General features: G+C 41.9%; 1 protein-coding gene across 4 annotated transcripts in view; it reads right to left on the reverse strand.

The window, feature by feature from the left end:
* Positions 1 to 19091, reverse strand: part of ACOT11 (acyl-CoA thioesterase 11) — a 156039-nt gene that overhangs the window by 56512 nt on the left and 80436 nt on the right. Inside the window, exons 1-2 of one of the 4 annotated variants that reach the window (XM_048497200.1) lie at positions 12617 to 12825; positions 10009 to 10071 (exon numbers count right to left, since the gene is read on the reverse strand). The exons of 1 other annotated variant lie outside the window; for it this stretch is intronic. In XM_048497200.1, coding sequence (XP_048353157.1) covers positions 10009 to 10023 — 15 coding nt within the window. In that variant the 5' untranslated portion in view covers positions 10024 to 10071; positions 12617 to 12825. Of the gene's footprint in view, positions 1 to 10004; positions 10072 to 12616; positions 12826 to 19091 lie in introns of those variants that run through there. 2 more of the 4 variants (XM_048497202.1, XM_048497201.1) reach the window with 2 other exon arrangements.

The following is a 19091-nucleotide window of genomic DNA, read 5'->3' on the forward strand; positions in this document are numbered from 1 at the left end:
AAATCCACTCCCTTCCTGCCAATGCTTGTTTTCTTTCTTTCTTTTATTCTCTCAATGCCTAATAAAGGTTATTATTATTATTAAATCCACATCCTTCGGCATGGATTTAAAGGGAGAATCTGAGGTCCCCAGTTTAAACGTTGAAAGTGATGCTGTTTCAGGGTGGGGGAGAATCCACCCCAAAATAGCATCACTTTCAATGTTGTTTAAACTGGGGACCCTGGATTCTCCCTTTAAGGTGGCTTTAAAAGGAGAATCTGGGCTCCCTAGTTTAAACACCATTGATAATGATGCTGTTTGGGGGTGGATTCCAGCATCACTTGTTTAAACTAGGGAGCCCAGATTCTCCTTTTAAATCCACCTTAAATGGAGAATCTGGGGTCCCCAGTTTAAATAACATTGAAAGTGATGCTGTTTCCCCCCGATTGGGGGGACTGGATACAACACCATAAAATGTTTTCATAGCAGTAATAAAACTTTTTGAAAGCATTTTGAAAATGTTTTCAAAAAATTTATTTCTGCTGTGAGGCATGGCCCATTGCTGTGTTCAGATTTGTGAGTTGGGGAATGTTCTATAATGTGATGGTGACTTTGAAACAACCTGGTGGAAAAAATCATTATTTGGTCACAGTGGGGGAGGGTGGCCGCCCATTGGGGGGGGCATCAAACTCAGGTTTTGCCCAGGGATCCAGTTTGCCTAGGTATGCCACTGCTTGATGGCCCTAGGTACACCACTGCTTGATGGCAACTCTATGATTCTCAGAAGCTAAGAAGGCTGGTATTTGGATGAGAAGGAAGACTTTGTAGAAGAAGGCAATAACAAACTCCCTCAGCTTAAACACTTGCTTTGAAAACCCTATAAGGTCACCATAAATTGGGTGCAACTTGATGGCACTTTACACACATACACAGAACATACCTCTGAGCTTACAACAGGCTATCAAATCCCAGATAAAAGGATTGTATTTTCTAGATTATTTAGAAAATACAACTAAAGAATTGATCAGGAAAATTCTTAATTGTCACAAGATTTGTTTTTACTCTGCAGATTGGAAGCATTCCCTGTCAGTTTCATTTTCTTCTTACCTCTTTATCTAATTCAGGAGTCTGGTAGAACTTCCCTAAACCATACAACCATACAACCAGATTCCAGAATAACTAATAATAAAATTAAGCAGGTCACTTCTGGGATAGAAGAAATGCTCCCACACACCAGGTGTGGCCTACAAGCCATAACTTGCCCACCTCTGCTTAAAGCATGTTTCTTTTCAGCCCCATTCCTTGAAACAGCTAGGCCAGGAAGAGAAGTTCCTTAAAAAAACCAGTACAGAGAAGTAAGGGGGAGGACTTAAGTAACCCACGATAATTTTCACATTAAAAAGACAGCCACCTTTCACCATATATGTGAATGAGGAGGCACATAATTGCCTGATCAGGCAGAGATGCCTACCCAACAGGAAGAGATATTCCTTCTCTTCCACCTTTATAGGTCTTCATAAAGTTGCCCATTACCCCACTTCACCACAGTGACACAGCAGTATTGCACAATAGCCTGATATGAATTAGGAGTTTTGCTTTGTTTTGCCTTGTAATTCACAAATGGATACAGTCTCCTTCATAATCTATGCCTTTCTGCACTAGGTAAAACATAATAAAGCACCAGGGGAAAAACAAGGAAAGATACAAGAACAGCTGAGCAGATTTGACCCATGTTTAGGAATCACAATAGCAAAGTACAGCTGAGGAATTATCCCCCAAATTTTTCTACTGCATAATTCAGGAAGCATGTAAAAAATTTTTTACAGCTGAGTATACTTGAGAGTTTAGGTCTCTCTTATATCTAAATCCTGTTTGGAATCAACTTAGGTATTAGATACCTGAAGTTACAAGTTCCCAAGGAGCATTCCAGGAAGACAGTATTCGAGGTTCCTCTGTCAAATCTGTGCTCAGGCCGCTGGGAATCAGACAACAGTTGCCACCTGGTTAGTGTTAGCAACATACCGAATTGCCATCTTTGTGTTACTTGCGCAGTTGTAAACTCAGCAATTGTATCTTCAAGCATTTAAATAAAAAAACCATGTACATATGAGAAAATGTGGGAGCATAAGGAAACTGTTGCAGGCTATCACAGAGTATTTCCATTTCCCACATGAAACTGAGGGTGGATTCTTCTTTGGTAATTTCTCCTCTCTTCCGATTATGTGCAAAAAATGGAAAAGGGGGAAAACCACCAAAGAGGAATTCAAACAAATAACCAGGATATATTAGGGAGAAAGTCAGAAAAGCTACAGCTCACAGTGAGCTGAGGCTTACTAGAGGGGTTAAAAACAACACCAAAAAAGGCTTTTTTAGTAATGTCCATAGCAAAAGGAAGAAAAATGATAGGATAGAATCACTGCATGGAGGAGATGGCAAAATACTAACAGGGAATGGAGAAAAGGCAGAACTACTCAACATCTTCTTGGCCTCAGTCTTTTCCCAAAAAGGAAATGGTGCTCATCCAGGAGAAAATGAAACAGAAAATACAGTAGGAGAAATTCAACACAAAATAAAGAAAGAGGTAGTGCAGGAATACCTGGCTACTTAAATGAATTCAAATCTACAGGGCCTGATGAGCTACATCCCAGGGTATTAAAAGAACTGACTAATCTCAGAACCACTTGCTATAATCTTTGAGAAGTACTGGAGAACAGGAGAAGTCCCAGTGGACTGGAGGAGGGCTAATGTTATCCCCATCTACAAAAAGGGGAAAAACGAAGACCCTAATAATTACTGTCCAGTCAGCCTGACATCAATACCATGGAAGATTCTGGAACAGATCATTAGACAGATGATCTGCCAGCACTTAGAAGGGAATACTGTGATCACAAAAAGTCAGCATGGGTTTCTGAAAAACAAGTAATGCCAGACCAATCTTCTCTCTCTCTCTCTCTCTCTCTCTCTCTCTCTCTCTCTCTCTCTCTCTCTCTCTCTCTCTCTCTCTCTCTCTTTTGATAGAGTGACAAGCTTGGTAGATGAAGGGAATGCTGTGGACATAGGAAACCTTGATTTTAGTAAAGCTTTTGACAAGGTGCCCCATAATAGTCTCGCAAGTAAGCTAGTGAAATGTGGACTAGACATTGTTACTATTAGATGGATTTCTAATTGGCTGTCTGACTGAACTCAAAGGGTGCTCATTAATGGCATTTTCATCCTGGAGAGAAGTGACTTGTGGGGTGCCACAGGGTTCTGTCCTGGGCCCAGTGCTATTCAATATTTTTATCAACTACTTTGATGATGGAATAGAAGGCATGATAATCAAATTTGCAGATGACACCAAAATAGGAGGAGTAGTTAATACCCCAGAGGACAGAGTCAGACTTCAAAATGACCTGGACAGATTAGAGAGTTGGGCCAAAACAAACAAAATGAATTTCAACAGAGATAAATGTAAGATACTACACTTAGGCAAAAAAAAAAATGAAATGCACAGATATAAGATGGGTGACACCTGGCTTGACAACACCACATGTGAAAAGGTTCTGGGAGTCTTAGTAGACCATAACCTAAACATGAGTCAACAGTGTGATGATGAGTCAACAGACAATGCGGCGACCAAGCAAGCCAACCCGATTTTAAGCGGCATCTATAGTGTCAAGATTGAGGGATGTAATTGTACCTCTCTCTTCTGCATTGGTTAGACCTCACCTGGAATATTGGGTACAGTTCGGGGCACTGTTTTTTCTGCAATTCAAAGAAGGAGGTTATTGGACAAGCTAGGCAACGGGTCCAGAGAAGGGCAACAAAAAATGGTGTTAAAAGGTCTGGAGTCCATGCTTGCCCCCACTGAGGAGAGGCTTAGGGAGCTAGGGATGTTTAGTCTGGAGAAGTGAAGGTTAAGGGGAGACATGATAGCTGCGTTTAAATATTTGAAGGGATGCCATGTCGAAGAGGGAGCAAGCTTGTTTTCTGCTGCCTTAGAGACTAGGACACGGAGTAATGGATTCAATGTGCAGGAAAAGAGATTCCACCTAAACATTAGGAAGAACTTCCTGACCATCAAGGCTGTTCAACAGTGGAATTCACTGCCTCAAAGAGTTGTGGAGTCTCATTCTTTGGAGGTTTTTAAGCAGAGGCTGGATGGCTATCTGTCGGGATTGCTTTGATAGTGTATTCCTGCATGGTGGAGGGTTGGACTGGATGGCCCTTGTGGTCTCTTTCAACTCTATGATGCTATGGATTTCATCAAAACTCTTATTTAAAATGAGGCTACATGAAGTTAAACTTCAAGGAATGAACTGATGATTTTCTGGTTTTGATTTTTTTGACATCATAAGACACTTTGAGCCCACACTAATGTAAAAACACAGGCTAAATGCACATCCACACACTCAGGACGACATAAAGGCCAGAATCTCTGCTTCAGTTACTGGTTGAGCAGTCTTGTTTAAGCATGAATCCTTCTTAGAGACTGTATACATGAATCAACATGCTAGGTGTAGAAAAGCGTTATTATTTACTGTGCCTCATTACAGCTATTGCTCTTTGCTTCTTATAGAACAGGGGTAGGGAACCTGCGGCTCTCCAGATGTTCAGGAACTACAATTCCCATCAGCCTCTGTCAGCATGGCCAATTGGCCATGCTGGTAGGGGCTGATGGGAATTGTAGTTCCTGAACATCTGGAGAGCCGCAGGTTCCCTACCCCTGTTATAGAAACTTCTAAGGTCTTCCTCCTCCTGACACAATTCAACCAACATTCACCAGTAAAGCTAAATCTTCCCCTTAAAGATAGGTTTTTTCAGTAAGGCTGGAGAATCATAATGCTTAGAATCTTGAGATTCTGTGGAAGCAACACAACTGGCTTTATATGTTCAATGGACATGTTATGGCCGTGCAAATTATCATTACTCATAAAAAATATTGTCGAGCTTCTGAGAAATATTGTTATCCAATACCCCTGATTTTCATATTATTAAAATAATGGGCTCTTGTTTAGCTGGCTTTCTATATTTTATTCAGAATTCTCACTTTGTCATCCAGAATAGTTTAATGTTTTTGCCATCTTAGAAGAGAAGAATCCAATGAAGAGAAATAGGAGTACAGGAAACAGCCCAGCTGCTAGTTCCCGAGAGCACCAGGAAATTGTCTACAGATTACAAACCATCCCAGAAAACAAAGTTAAAGTAAAAAATTGATTAATTTAATAATCACACATCAAAATGTGACTTTCAAACCCAACTCAAAGTCTTCCCTTGTGAAAAAGCGGTTTCAGTGCCAGTTTCATAGTTGCACACAAATGCAACAAGTATATCTGCAGCTGTAAACACCAATGTGAAAACTATGGCGATGTCTGCCCTGCTAGTATACACAGCCACATCACCCATCTCAAAAAGCAATGGAGAGAGAGAGCTTCCTCTGTACCAACATAATAACTATTCCGGAATTAATACAACAGACCAGCCAATGCCTCATCATAACCCCATGAGTTTCATGGCCAGGAGAGCCATATCAAATAAGGAATCAGTTCAGCACTGTTACACTTCAACTGTCTTGCTTTGAAGTGTCAGAAACTGCACAGAAAGAGTCTAAATTATTAAAATACATTCTAGAAACATTAACAAGGTGGGAAAGTATTTTCAGAGTATTTGGCTATTGAAACTAACCAAGTGTCTGTCCTCATTAAAACCTTCCATCTCACTCAGCTGTCAAAATTTTGAAAAGATGTTGACTGATGCACACTTTAGGGTCACCATGGCAACAAGATATATTACCTAGGTGATGATGCTCTTACATAGTCACCCCTTGGGTGACCTAGTTCCAGCCATAAAAAAAAACTGTTGGCATTATATTTTGAATACAAGTCCTCAAACTGAATATCTTTCCCCTGTTCCTATGTTAGTCTTCTGTGTTGTCAAAGAGATAAAGAAAAGCAGGATTTATACAATGAGGAGACAAGATTAAAATGAAAACAAGAGGTAAGAAGCAGAAAAGCTTGCCTGATAACTTCAGCCACTGCCACAAATATAATTCAGTCGCTGTAATTCATAGGATATATTCTTATCATTTACAAGTATCCAAAAGGCAATGACTAATTTGAGGTTCATTAAGGACATAAACTGTTACCAAATTACTGCTGAACGACTCTGAATTTTCCAGGAACTATTTGTCATTTTCCTATTTCATAACCAAATCAAGTAAGACAAACATTATGTGGAAGACAGTCACACAGTTATTTTAACAAATAGCAGAAGTCATACGCATAACATGAAGGCACATGGCGGAGACCTTTACAAGGATGCTCCACCTCAAAATGCACATGGAGAGAGGTTTCTTTTTAAGGTACATGATTTGGAAAGGCTTCTTTTTAAAAAAGCTATTCTTACATCTTTTAAAAAGCTATTCTTACATCTTCCTCCAAAAAATCACTGCAACACTGACACTTCAAAAGTAACCTGGTCCCAGGAAAGCGGGGCTGAGAATTACCTTGGCCACCCCCCCATTGCTGCCTAGGAGCAGGTAGGGCAAGCTCGGCGCCAGTGTCTAGCCCAGCAAGATGGGCCATTCTGCTGCCAGTGCAAGCACATGATGTAGGTGGAGGGGGTGGGGCTGCGGCCTTACAAGGGCAGGCCGTGCCTTCCCGTGTGTTAGGGTCTGCTACTCCAGTCATCAACAAGAACTCAGGAAGATTTCAAGAGTTTTATTGGAACTGTGTCATGCCAGGTTCAGGTAGCAGAAACTGAGGGGTATATACTTTACAGTTTAGTTCAACCCCTGGCATCCCCCCACCCTCGCATTCTCATAATATCAGCATGTGAAAAGACAATGGGAAGAACAGTATTGTTTGTGCAGACAGTTCACTCCTTCTGGAAGGCAGATTAGAGTGAGTGGCTAAGCTCTATTGAACTAGTTACTTTGCAAGCAGGGAGAGGCCTCCGTAGCCTTGAGCAAAGATAATGGCTGGGCCATCTGCAGCTGAGGTGTGGATGTGCAAACTGCCAGGCCTGGAATGGCACAGGCCTGACACCGTGCCTCTCTTCTGCTCGAACTACGACGGCTTCTCGTACCCACCCTCCCTCATTTTTCAACCTTGTAGTGTTACCCTACTATTTGTTGGACTTTGTTATTATTTACATTCATCCATCACAGCCTGGTGGGTTGCGCATGGGGACTGATCCATTCAGGAGAGGAAGAGCCTGCATGCCAGGCCTTCCCTTTTGGTGGGAGCCTCCATAGGAGGCGGGGGGGGGGGGTAGTGAGCAGCAAGGAGAGTTCATCCAGAGGCCAGCACCCAGATGGCTCCCACTATCTTGCTGTTCGGGGTGTTGGTTTTTCCCACATGCATCGGGCTGGGGGAAGGTTCTTAGTGGGGAACAACAGACGTGCTGTTCAGTGGTCACTGGGGGACAGCAGACGTGCTGCCTAGTGCCAGATCCGGAGTTTAAAGATCATGGACAGAACCAATTTGCATCACTAAGTTCAAGTGAATGGGAACTGGAATAACTGTAGCTTGAAACCTGATATATGCAAACATGCAACAACTATTTATGCAGCCAAACAAAATTAAAAGCCTTAATGGATGACAAATGAAAATCTTAAAATTGCTAAAAATAGAGGAGAAGCAAAAACAAAAGATGACAGAAATAGAATCAGAAGTCCAAATGTAGTATTCCAGCAACTGGTACATAGAGACAAAGATAACTGTTATAATAACCAAGGTGAAGAAATAGAAGAGGACAACAAAAACGGAATAATAAGAGATCTGTTCCACAAGATTCAAGAAAACAAAGGGAAATTTAAACTATGGTTAGAGATGTTGAAAGATCAACATAGAAACACATTAGCTGAACAGGAAAAATAAAGAAAAGATGGAGCTAGTTGTGGTGGGTTTTCTGGGCTGTGTGGCCGTGGTCTGGTGGATCTTGTTCCTAACGTTTCACCTGCATCTGTGGCTGGCATCTTCAGAGGTGTATCACAGAGAGAAGTCTGTTTCACACTGTGTCTAGTGAGAAGGGAAAGTTTAGTGCAGTACATGTTGTCCATGTCCCAGGGTGGGGAACCAATCAGTAAGTGTTTGGGTGGAACTATGAAAAGGTGTGGTTGAGTGCACTGTATTGCGGGTGGGGTTATCAGTTATCCATTGGAATTATCCACTGACATTGTAGTCGCATTTGCATTTCCTGCAGCAGCAGCAGTATTGGTGAATGCAAATCCTGTGTCTGGGTGGAGCCCAAAAGATGGAGCGATGAAGAACTACACTGAAGACCTGAAAGGATGACAGATTCCTCCAAAGAAGGATTTTGTTTTAAAAGAATCTGCAGTTTTAGAAAATGAAATGAAAGCAGAACTCAAAGCAATTGGGAGAAACCAGGAGAAGATGGGCTATCAATACAGCTACTTGAAGCCATAGAAATGGAGTTCACAAAAATCTTGGGAAGAAATTTCTTGTGAAATGGTTGTTAAAATATCCAGCCACTTCTGATAACTCATAAATTTAGACTGAATGGTTTTGTAAAGCCTGAACAGTTGATGTAGCTAAATTTTTATTTGGTGTTGTTTTTAATTCTTGAATGTCTTTTAGTGTGTGACTTAATCAGCTGTTAAACTTGAACAAAGTGAAGTATGTACACACATATGCAAATCAGTTTATAAAAGAAGACACTTCTCCTAACTGTAGCAAGCAAAACTAGCAGGAACAATCAAAATCCACCATTGTACAGAAGCGCTAAACTCAATTTTATGTACACAGACATACATTGTAAGAAGAGATGTCAAGATTCCCTGTGTATCCACAACTGCAACATTCAAGTTATCAGCCAATCTAAGCAGGGAGTGACATGTGTTGAAAAAATGGGCTCCTGAGGGATCTAACCAAACATTCAACCTATTCTATTAGGTTCTCACATTTCCTCCATGGCACCAGTCAAAGCAATTCAATTTCCCAATGATAAAGCAATTCATACCTTTTCAAAATGATACAGAATGTCTGCTAAGGTGAAGGCACCACCAACACATCAGAATCAAACAGCTGTTGATATCTGAATAAAGTTCTTGCAGTTAAACCAGCTAGAGTACAGATTTTCAGTTAATTATTTCCATGCAGCATGTGTCTTTCTTTCCTTTTGACGACTCTGTTCCCTCTGTGAGCACCTGTGTGTGGTGGGTCCACTTGTTCCTTGTGGCACAGTGAGGTACAGCTTAAACAGAGAGATTGTGGAATAGTGTTGGGAAGACAGCCCTGAACTTTAGAAATGCTGGCTTTGATCAAAGTTTTTCAGCCACAGTTCTGTGAAACCCAGGGCACTTCAAAGTTTTAAGTTTCCCATTTCAGCCTCTTCACTTGCACCAGTCAGTCACCAAACTCCTGGAGTGACAACATCCACAAGCAATACACAGAAGAGGGACAGTCTACTGTTCTTTCACATCTTGAAATATTCAATGCCAAATGTCCCAAATCTTTATATATGTGAGTGGTGTAAAAAAAAGGTAAGGTTTTATTTATTCAGTTTTACATGACTTTGACTAATATTCCAAATAGAATTATTCATTCATACAAAATTTTGTCTTTGAATTTTTAAACTGTTAAATAATTTAATGCAAGATTTTACTTTGTTTTTAAATTGTAACTGAAGAAAGGGGAAGGGATTGGGGTTCCAGAGAATATCACATTATAGGGATTCCTCACCCCCCCCCCCAAAAAAAGGTTGAAAATGCCTAGCCTAGAAAGAGCTGTAAAGGTTTGAGATGCCTCAATTCCCAGCACAAAACAAAATAAATACAGCACGTAAAAGGGAGCAGATTTAAAAATAGCACTTAGGAGACTGTTGCTTTCTCACATGTGTTAAACTAGATCTCGCTTTGCTTCATTTAATTCACTTCCAGTTTCAAACTATCAGAGCATCCTTCACACTTTCTGGGAATATTTTAAAAAGGGGAAAATGAACAGCAATCATGAAATTCTCAGGGGGGATTATTGGTGTATAATTAAGCAATAACCATAGTAACAAGCAAATCTGCATAACCTGACCTACTTTGAAAAATTCCATCAGCTTGTTGGGGGCAATGTCAAATTATCTTCCAAACTCTTCTCAACTCTGGAAGTATAAGAAAGGCAGGACCATTAATTATTTGCAGCAAAGAAGATGAGGGACAAGGAAGCCCGGGCCTATGCCATGCAGTCAGAATGCAGACCACTTTAGATATTTTATTCCCTATGTTCTTCCACCATTACAAAATCCACAAAGGAAAGAACTAAATCCACCCATATGTTATCCCATACAGTCAGAATGCATAGCCACTTTATGTATTCATCCCCAATCCTATCCCCAATTTATACCATCACAAAATCCACAAAAGAAAAGAACTAAATCCACCCATTTTGACAGGTTTTTTTCTGCTAATGTACTCTCTCTCTCTCACACACACACACACACACCCCACCAAAAAACAAAAAAACCCTTCAATCTAGAATGAAATTAAGATGAATCCAAGATGTGGGGCTGCTACATACTCTGTCTTAAGAATCCTGTCTACCACAGTGTTGTTTTAATGTAAAAAGTTGCACGAATCCCACATATAAGATTGTTGCATGCAAAATATGTAAACATTCCTAGGGACCTAGCTAAACTTCACTAGCTATCATGTTTTTTCCTCAATAAAATTTCTCCGTAGCATTCCCTTCTTTCTACACATATAACTGTTTTATCCTTTCCCCCTCTCCTCTGAAGATCTGGATGCTGCTCAGTCACTTAAGAAAAGAGCAACAGCACTTGAAGGAAATGAAAAAATCACACTAGCAAGAAGTTCAAAGTCCCTCCTGTGCACTGTATGATTTGCAGAATGTGTTTGAAAAGCATGGCTGGTAAGTTTTTGCATAATGAGTGATGAATTAGGATGGAGATTTGTTATTTGACCAAAGCTTGGAGAATGTGCCCCACTTTCTGAAGTCAGTACACTGACCAGATTTTTTTTGTAGTGACGGCTTTTTGATACTGTTATTCTCAACTGAGAAAGGGGAACGAGAGAGTGCATGCACATGGTTTCCATATGTACCTGATCAAATTATTTCTGGTGCAATTAAAATATCACAATAATATAAAAGCAGCAAGTTATTGATGTGCTGAACATAATAAGCTTTGGTTTTCTATGAAAATGTCCATTAAAATTTACCTCCCCAAGCCTTTCCCTAGATATCAAATCATATTTCTTTTTTTTAATTACCAAAAGTATCAATTACATTTTGTTGGAGTTTAAAAACTAGGAGGGACAACATTACATCTCCTGGAACTGCATATCTTGTTCTTCCCCACTACAAACACAAATTCTGCTGGTGCAGCCCAACAGCAATAGGTTCGAAGCCGTATAATACTAGGTAGAATCCATTCATTCAGCCTTTGCTCCTCGTCCAGAAAATGGGAATATACATGGACCTCACTCACAATATAGCCAACCTGACGAATGTTTGGAAAAAACACTTCTCACTTAACAATTCTGTGCTACTTAAAAGCAAGTCCTATTAATTTCACTGTGATTTATTTTTAATCTAAGCAAACATAAGTTAGAATGGCAGCTTTCGAGTGCAATTTAGATTAATCAAATAAGGATAATGGAATAAACCTAACAATAAGTTCACCATCACAGTGCCCATCAAGGTTTTTAGGATGCGTGTGATGACAGTACGCATACACTTATAATCCACTTTTCCTTCAATTTTCAGTCTCAAAGTGGCTTATAAAACTAGGGTCAGTGCATTACTGGGGTTTACATGCCTATCCTGACCCTTACTGTCTCCTATTAAACACCACACAGCCTGTAACCCCCTTTGATTGCCCTATCCATAATAGTGGCAGGGGGGAAAAAAAGGTAGAGCAAATCAGATGTGTTTTATACTTCACAGGCATTGGGTATACTCAACTAATCCAGGAAGTTATTAAGATAGGGGGACCACATACCCACCTACTAATGAGCAGTTTTCACTGTGACACAAATAGATACAGAATGCATGCAACGGGTAAAAATCAATGAAAGGAGAATTTAAAAGCAATCTTTAAAACTTTTCAAGGTTCTACAACAACACAGCATGGCATTATTGTACACCAGACATGTGGGAACGGGGAAGCCTGCAAGCCCCACTCCCATTACAGATCCTAGACTTACTTTGGCTATCTAACCCCTTGCAGGCTGTATAGTCAGGCTAAGTTACAGAAGACAGTAAGAAAACTGAGTTCCTTTAGGGAAAATGAGTTTTCAGCTTATTTAAAGAGCGAAAATGCACATTGCAAAAGGTCAATATGGTCAGTTCGCACTGCTTCCTACAATATCTTCCAGCAGAAGTGTACATTTTCCTTAGCCATAGAAGTTAATTCTTTGAACAAAACCAGCATTCTAAACCCATAAACAAACCTGTTTGGAGTTCTGCCTCAAGGCAGCTGCATCAGAACAAAGTTATTTTGCACTAAATATCCATATGCTGCTCAGGCAGCCTCCTGTCAAATATCCTCCATAAGACCAGGGACCTCTAAGTTCTGAAGAGTCATCTTCCCCCACCCCCTTTGTAAAGTTCCTGGCAAACCTGCAAGACTGTCAGTTCAGGGTAGTTCTCTTTCCCCTCCAATTATTCCCTCCCCCAGTCCTTCTCACCTGCTCCGAAGGAACTCAGCAGTGCTTGGAGGTAATTCCTGTGCAACAGAGACAAGCGCCTGCAGTGAATGGATCAGTTGAGGCAGTGACTTTAGGTGAAGGACAAGACACCAGGCCACCTGTTCGCAATGCTTGACAGCCCCATACTTCCTACTCTCTGTGTGTGTGTATGCCCTTGGGCCTTCCACGCAGAGTCACAACCAGGTCTGTTCCTTGGAGCACAGCAGAATAGAACCCCCGCCTCCATTTGGGCAAAAAAAAAAATCATTTGAAGTTTTCTTAAGGTGGAACTTAAACCATAACCATCCTCCTTAGCCACTTCCCAAATCTCTTTCACCAAAACACTTCCCTTCAAACTGCCCTACCCCACCACTTCACAATCAAGAAATAAAGACCGTATTCTTAGATTTCTGCACTTTTAAAGCACATTGCAATCATTTCAGTTTTTCCTTCACAAAAACCACTTAATTTCGTTTTCTATTTACAAGGTTCAGCATTTTAGACCTGACAAAACCACAAGATTCAGATCTTTGGTGGGTATGTCCTCCAATTCTTATCAATGTCATATATAGAGAGGGAGAGACAGAAAAAGCCAGATTAGTTATTCCAGTGCTTTCTTTTGTCCAGTTTTTAGCCCCTTCTGATCCAATTTATGCAGTCAAAATTGCCAAAGCAGTGCAAAGTACAACTCACACCCAAACACCTTACAAAAACATAGCCAATAATTGAGCAACACAGAGGCCAGTTCTGCAGGGGTCAATAAACACAGGTATAGGACACTAAAAAACCAGTTTTTTGGGGGGGGGGACTTCGCATAGATACCACCCCCCAAATGAGTCTGCCCCATGTTATTTCCCCCAACCTGGGTTTTTTGAAAATCTCTACACGAGCCTTTTTAAAAATCCCAGGTTGCAGCCACTTGCGAGCGAACAGCTGGGTAGGAGGCACTTTATTCACCTCCATTTTCTTTTTAAAACATTTTTGCGGCTTGCATCAGTGTAGCTTTGTAGCTATGCAGGTGCAGATGGTTGTATCGTGGCATAGCTGGCATAGCTGTGGGGTTTGTTTGTGCATTCCTTTGTTGTGCCTTTGTGCAAAGGCGCAACAACAACCCAGATTGTTTCCATGGGCTCCAGCCACTGCCTGCACAGATGCATGTGAACGCAAAAACAGGAAAACAGGTTACTCTATCCTGAATGCAACCCCACTGGCGTAATACCCATTGGGCAAGGTGGGCAGCTGCCCAGGGCATCACCTTGTGGGGGGCATCAAAATGCTGGGTTCGTTTTGGGGTATTTTAGTGGTTTTCCATTTTTGGCCTGCAGGGGGTGCAGTTTTTAGACTGGCAGCATCAAAATTTCAGCGTATCATCAGGAGACTGTCCTTATGCTGCCCCCCAAGTTTGGTGAGGTTTGGTTCAGGGAGTCCAAAGTTATGGACTCCCAAAGGGGGGGCCCTATCCCCCATTGTTTCCAATGGGAGCTAATAGGAGATGGGGGCTACAGTTTTGAGGGTCCATAACTTTGGCTCCCCTGAACCAAACTGCACCAAACTTGGGGGGAATCATTAGGGCAGTCTCCTGATGAGACCCGGAAAGTTTTGAGACTGTGCCTTCAAAAATGTGCTCCCCCCAGCTTGCAACCCCCATTGACAGCAATGCAGAAAATTCAATGCAGAACAAAGATTCTTGGGCAAATTTCTGGGATGTTCTTGCAGGGAGGGCATTCTTGGATGTATCATCACCAAAATTTCAGGGTATCATCTGGAGACTGTCATGATGGCACCTCCAAGGTTTGGTGCAGTTTGGTTCAGGGGGTGCAAAGTTATGGACCCTCAAAGGGTAGCCCCATCTCCTTAGCAAAGAATGTGGGATGGGTACCCCCTTTGAGGGTCCATAACTTTGGACCCCCTAAACCAAACTGCACCAAACTTTGGGGGTACCATAAGGACAGTTTCCAGATGATACCCTGACATTTTGGTGCCGATACATCCAAAAATGCACCCCCTGCAGGAACATCCCAGAAATTTGCCCAAGAATCTTTGTTCTGCATTGAGTTTTCTGTATTGCTGTCCATGGGGGTTGCAGGCTGGGGTGGGACATTTCTGAAGGCACAGTCTCAAAACTTCCAGGGTCTCATCAGGAGACTGCCCTGATGATACCCCCCAGGTTTGGTGCAGTTTGGTTCAGGGGGGCCAAAACTGTAGCCCCCCTCTCCTATTAGCTCCCATTGGAAACAATGGGGGATAGGGGCACCCCCTTTGGGAGTCCATAACTTTGGACTCCCTGAACCAAACCTCACCAAACCTGGGGAGTAGCATAAGGACGGTCTCCTGATGATATGCTGAAATTTTGGTGCTGATATGTCTAAAAATGCACCCCTTGCAGGCACCAATGTCCTGGTGCTAAAAAAAATTTGGTCGTGGTGGAGTGGCCGCCCATGGGGGGGTGGCATCCAACTCAGGTTTTGCCCAGGGCTACAGTTTGCCCAGGGCTGCCTCGTTACGCCCCTGTGCAACCCATTATACATTTGCTGTGCGGAAGGGGCCAGAGACAAAGAGAGGTGATTGGAGACAATTTATTTTTAGAGCTCATGGCTGTTTGGAGCTCCATTCCACCTATGATGATTTAGATGAGTCACACCAATCAACTCTGAACCAGATCCTATAAGACTGGATGATATGTAGTAACAATGACAGCTGCTTACAATCTGGAGGGGTCCTTGAGCAAAGTCATGATTGCCAGGGACTTCTGCTCTAACTTGCTCCCCCTCCCCCATTATTCCAACATGCATCACAGATAATTTCCAGTACTGAGAAGGCTTCACTAGGATGGACTTCTCTCCCCTAAAAATGGTAAGGGTTGATCAGCCATTCTGTTGGGTTGTGAACTCAGTGGGGTTTTTCTTCTCTACTGTTGCTGTCTTTTGTGGATGAAAGAGACACAAGTGTTTGTTTCACAACTATCCATATTTAATTTCTATATAATACAACATACCTAAGCAAGACGCACACCTTGACATGGTGAGGGGGGTTGTGTTTGACAGCAAAGCTGGGAACAATACTGTGAGGGTCCTACAATCTGTCAAGAGGTGGAATGATCACAGATGAGACATCAGACTAAGATGCATCCACCAGCCTCAGGGATCAACAGCCATATCAGCAGAAGAGAATAAATGGAGATAGGGATAGAGCAATCCTTAAAGACTAGCTGCTGAGAAGCAGAAGTAGTGAAAGGTGACACTGGAAGAGGATCTTTCATTCACAATAGAAGTCCCACTTCAGGTAACCTTGGTTAGTACTGTGCAGAAGAAGGGTAAACCACTTAAGAACATAAGAACATAAGAACAAGCCTGCTGGATCAGACCAGAGTCCATCTAGTCCAGCACTCTGCTACTCACAGTGGTCCACCAGGTGCCTTTGGGAGCTCACATGCAGGATGTGAAAGCAATGGCCTGCTGCGGCTGTTGCTCCTGAGCACCTGGTCTGCTAAGGCATTTGCAATCTCAGATCAAGGAGGTTCCAAATTGGTAGCCATAGATCGACTTCTCATCCATAAATCTGTCCAAGCCCTTTTTAAAGCTATCCAGGTTAGCAGCCATCACCAGCTCCTGTGGCAACATATTCCAAACACCAATCACACATTGCGTGAAAAAATGTTTCCTTTTATTAGTCCTTATTCTTCCCCCCAGCATTTTCAATGTATGCCCCCTGGTTCTAGTTTTGTGAGAAAGAGAGAAAAATTTCTCTCTGTCAACATTTTCTACCCCATGCATAATTTTATAGACTTCAATCATATCCCCCCTCAGACGTCTCCTCTCCAAACTAAAGAGTCCTAAACGCTGCAGCCTCTCCTCATAAGGAAGGTGCTCCAATCCTTCAATCATCCTCGTTGCCCTTCTCTGCACTTTTTCTATCTCTTCAATATCCTTTTTGAGATGTGGCGACCAGAACTGAACACAGTACTCCAAGTGCGGTCACACCACTGCTTTATATAAGGGCATGACAATCTTTGCAGTTTTATTATCAATTCCTTTCCTAATTATCCCCAGCATAGAGTTTGCCTTTTTCACAGCTGCCATTCAATGAGTTGACATTCCCATGGAACTATCAACTAAGACACCCAAATCCCTTTCCTGGTCTGTGACTGATAGCACTGACCCCTGTAGCGTGTATGTGAAGTTTGGGGGGTTTTGCCCCTATGTGCATCACTTTACATTTTACTACATTGAACTGCATTTGCCATTTCTGGGCCCACTCACCTAATTTATCAAGGTCCGCTTGGAGCTCTTTGCAATCTTTTGCGGTTCTCACCACCCTACATAATTTGATATCATCCGCAAACTTGGCCACCACACTACCCACCCCTACTTCCAGGTAATTTATGAATAGGTTAAAGAGCACTGGTCCCAAAACGGATCCTTGGGGGACACCACTCCCGACATCTCTCCATTGTGAGAACTTCCCATTTACACCCAACCTTTGCTTCCTGTTCCTCAGCCAGTTTTTAATCCATAGGAGGACTTCCCCTCTTATTCCTTCATTGCTGAGTTTTCTCAATAGTCTTTGGTGGGGAACTTTGTCAAAAGCCCTTTCGAAATCCAAGTAGACAATGTCCACTGGTTCCCCCTTTTCCCACATGCCTGTTTACACCCTCAAAGAACTCTAGTAAGTTTGTAAGACAGGATTTGCCTCTGCAAAAGCCATGCTGACTCTTCCTCAGCAGGTCTTGCTTTTCTACATGTTTTATAATTTTATCTTTAATGATAGATTTGACTAATTTACCACGAACAGATGTCAAACTGACTGGCCTGTAATTTCCTGGGTCCCCTAGATCGCTTTCTTAAAGATTGGTGCTGACATTGGCCATCTCTTCCAGTCTTCAGCAGGGGGATGGAGCCTGATTTCCAGGGATAAGTTGCATATTAAAGTGAGAAGATCAGCTGAATTTCATGCTTAGGGCTCCTTTAAGAACTCTTAGGTGGATGCAATCTGGGCCAGGGGATTTGGTAACATTTAGTTTATCAATGGCTGCCAAGGAACTTCTTCCTTATTGTCTACCACTATCTTAAGCTGGATTCCTCGGATTACAGCCTCCCTAAGAAGCTTGGTTCAGGTGCAGGAAGTTTTTCCCTCACCTCTCTTCTTGGGTGAAGACAGATGGCAAAAAAAATTCATTTAGCTTCTCTGCAATCTCTCAGTCTAAATCTTTTAGCACACCTTTTTGTTCCTTTGTCAAATCCTAATGGGCCTACCTGCTTCCAAAGCCCTAGCTGGCTTCCCTACTTTTGTTGATGTATTTTGAAGGAACTGTTTTGTTGCTGGGGAGTCTTAGCCATGTATGTTACGCAGCCATGCGTTCCTCCTACATAATCCTTTTTGCCTCCCCTTACAGCTAACTTGCTTCTCTTTTGCCTCCATTTGTGATTTCCCTCTGAGTATTTCCTCCCCGAGTCCAAGTTGGACTTCCATTTTCCTAAAGAGACATTTTTTTTCTTTTTTTCTGATAATTTCCTCCAACCTCCCTTGGCAGTAACCATAGGTGGCTTTCTTCTTTTTGGACTGGGCGCTGCCTTTTTTTTTCTACAACCCTGTGGAACGCACACATTTCCAGGTGAGCTTTTATGACTGTGTGTTTTTAAATAACCTCCAAAGCATCTTGGATGGTTTTGACTCTCTTGATTTTCCCTTTCAGCTTCCTGCGCACTATCCCCCTCATCTTTGAGAAATTTCACCCTTTCTGAGAGCCGAATGTAACTACATTGAAGTAGTTGTCACTTGTTCGCATGCAGAGATACTGAATCTGACAGCATTGTGGTCACTGTTCCCTATCGGCTCAACAACACTGACTTCCCGCACCAGGTCCTGAGTCCCACATAGAATTAGATCTAGGATCACCTCTCCAGAGGTGGGATGCAACCTATTCACACCTATTCGGTAGAACCAGTTACTAAAATTTTCTCAGTTCGGAGAACTGGTTATTAATGATTAACTCCACTAGGGACAAGGGGGTAACCTCTGTCCCTGGGTACAACAAATCTCATCAAGTGAGGGATGCAAAATCCCCCCTGCGGCCCCCCTGCCCCCCATGGCACCACCATTGTTAGTATGAACTGTAATAAAATAAATATTACAATATATGAAGTAATTCCTTAATTTTTTTTTTGTTCATTGGTATAAAAAAGGTTGGGAGAAAAGTATTATAGGTAAAGATTTTTTCATTTCTTTTTTTCCCTTGAAATTTATATTGGAAGAGGAGGAGTTTAAACTACTCTTTTAGATTAAGGATTTTGGATCTCTCCCTCTGTTAGTTTTCTTTCAAGTGGAATAGATAAAGTAGTTATAGGAATCTGAAGGGGAAGTAGAAAGTAGGGAGGAAGGGAAATATGGGAAGGAGGGAGGTAATATAGGATGTTTTAGTTGGGGGGGTTGAGAGAGATAGGCAATTAGATATGTTTGTAATATGTTAACAATTGTA

This window comes from Sphaerodactylus townsendi, linkage group LG05, assembly GCF_021028975.2.
Source record: "Sphaerodactylus townsendi isolate TG3544 linkage group LG05, MPM_Stown_v2.3, whole genome shotgun sequence".
Classification (NCBI taxonomy): Eukaryota; Metazoa; Chordata; class Lepidosauria; order Squamata; family Sphaerodactylidae; genus Sphaerodactylus; species Sphaerodactylus townsendi.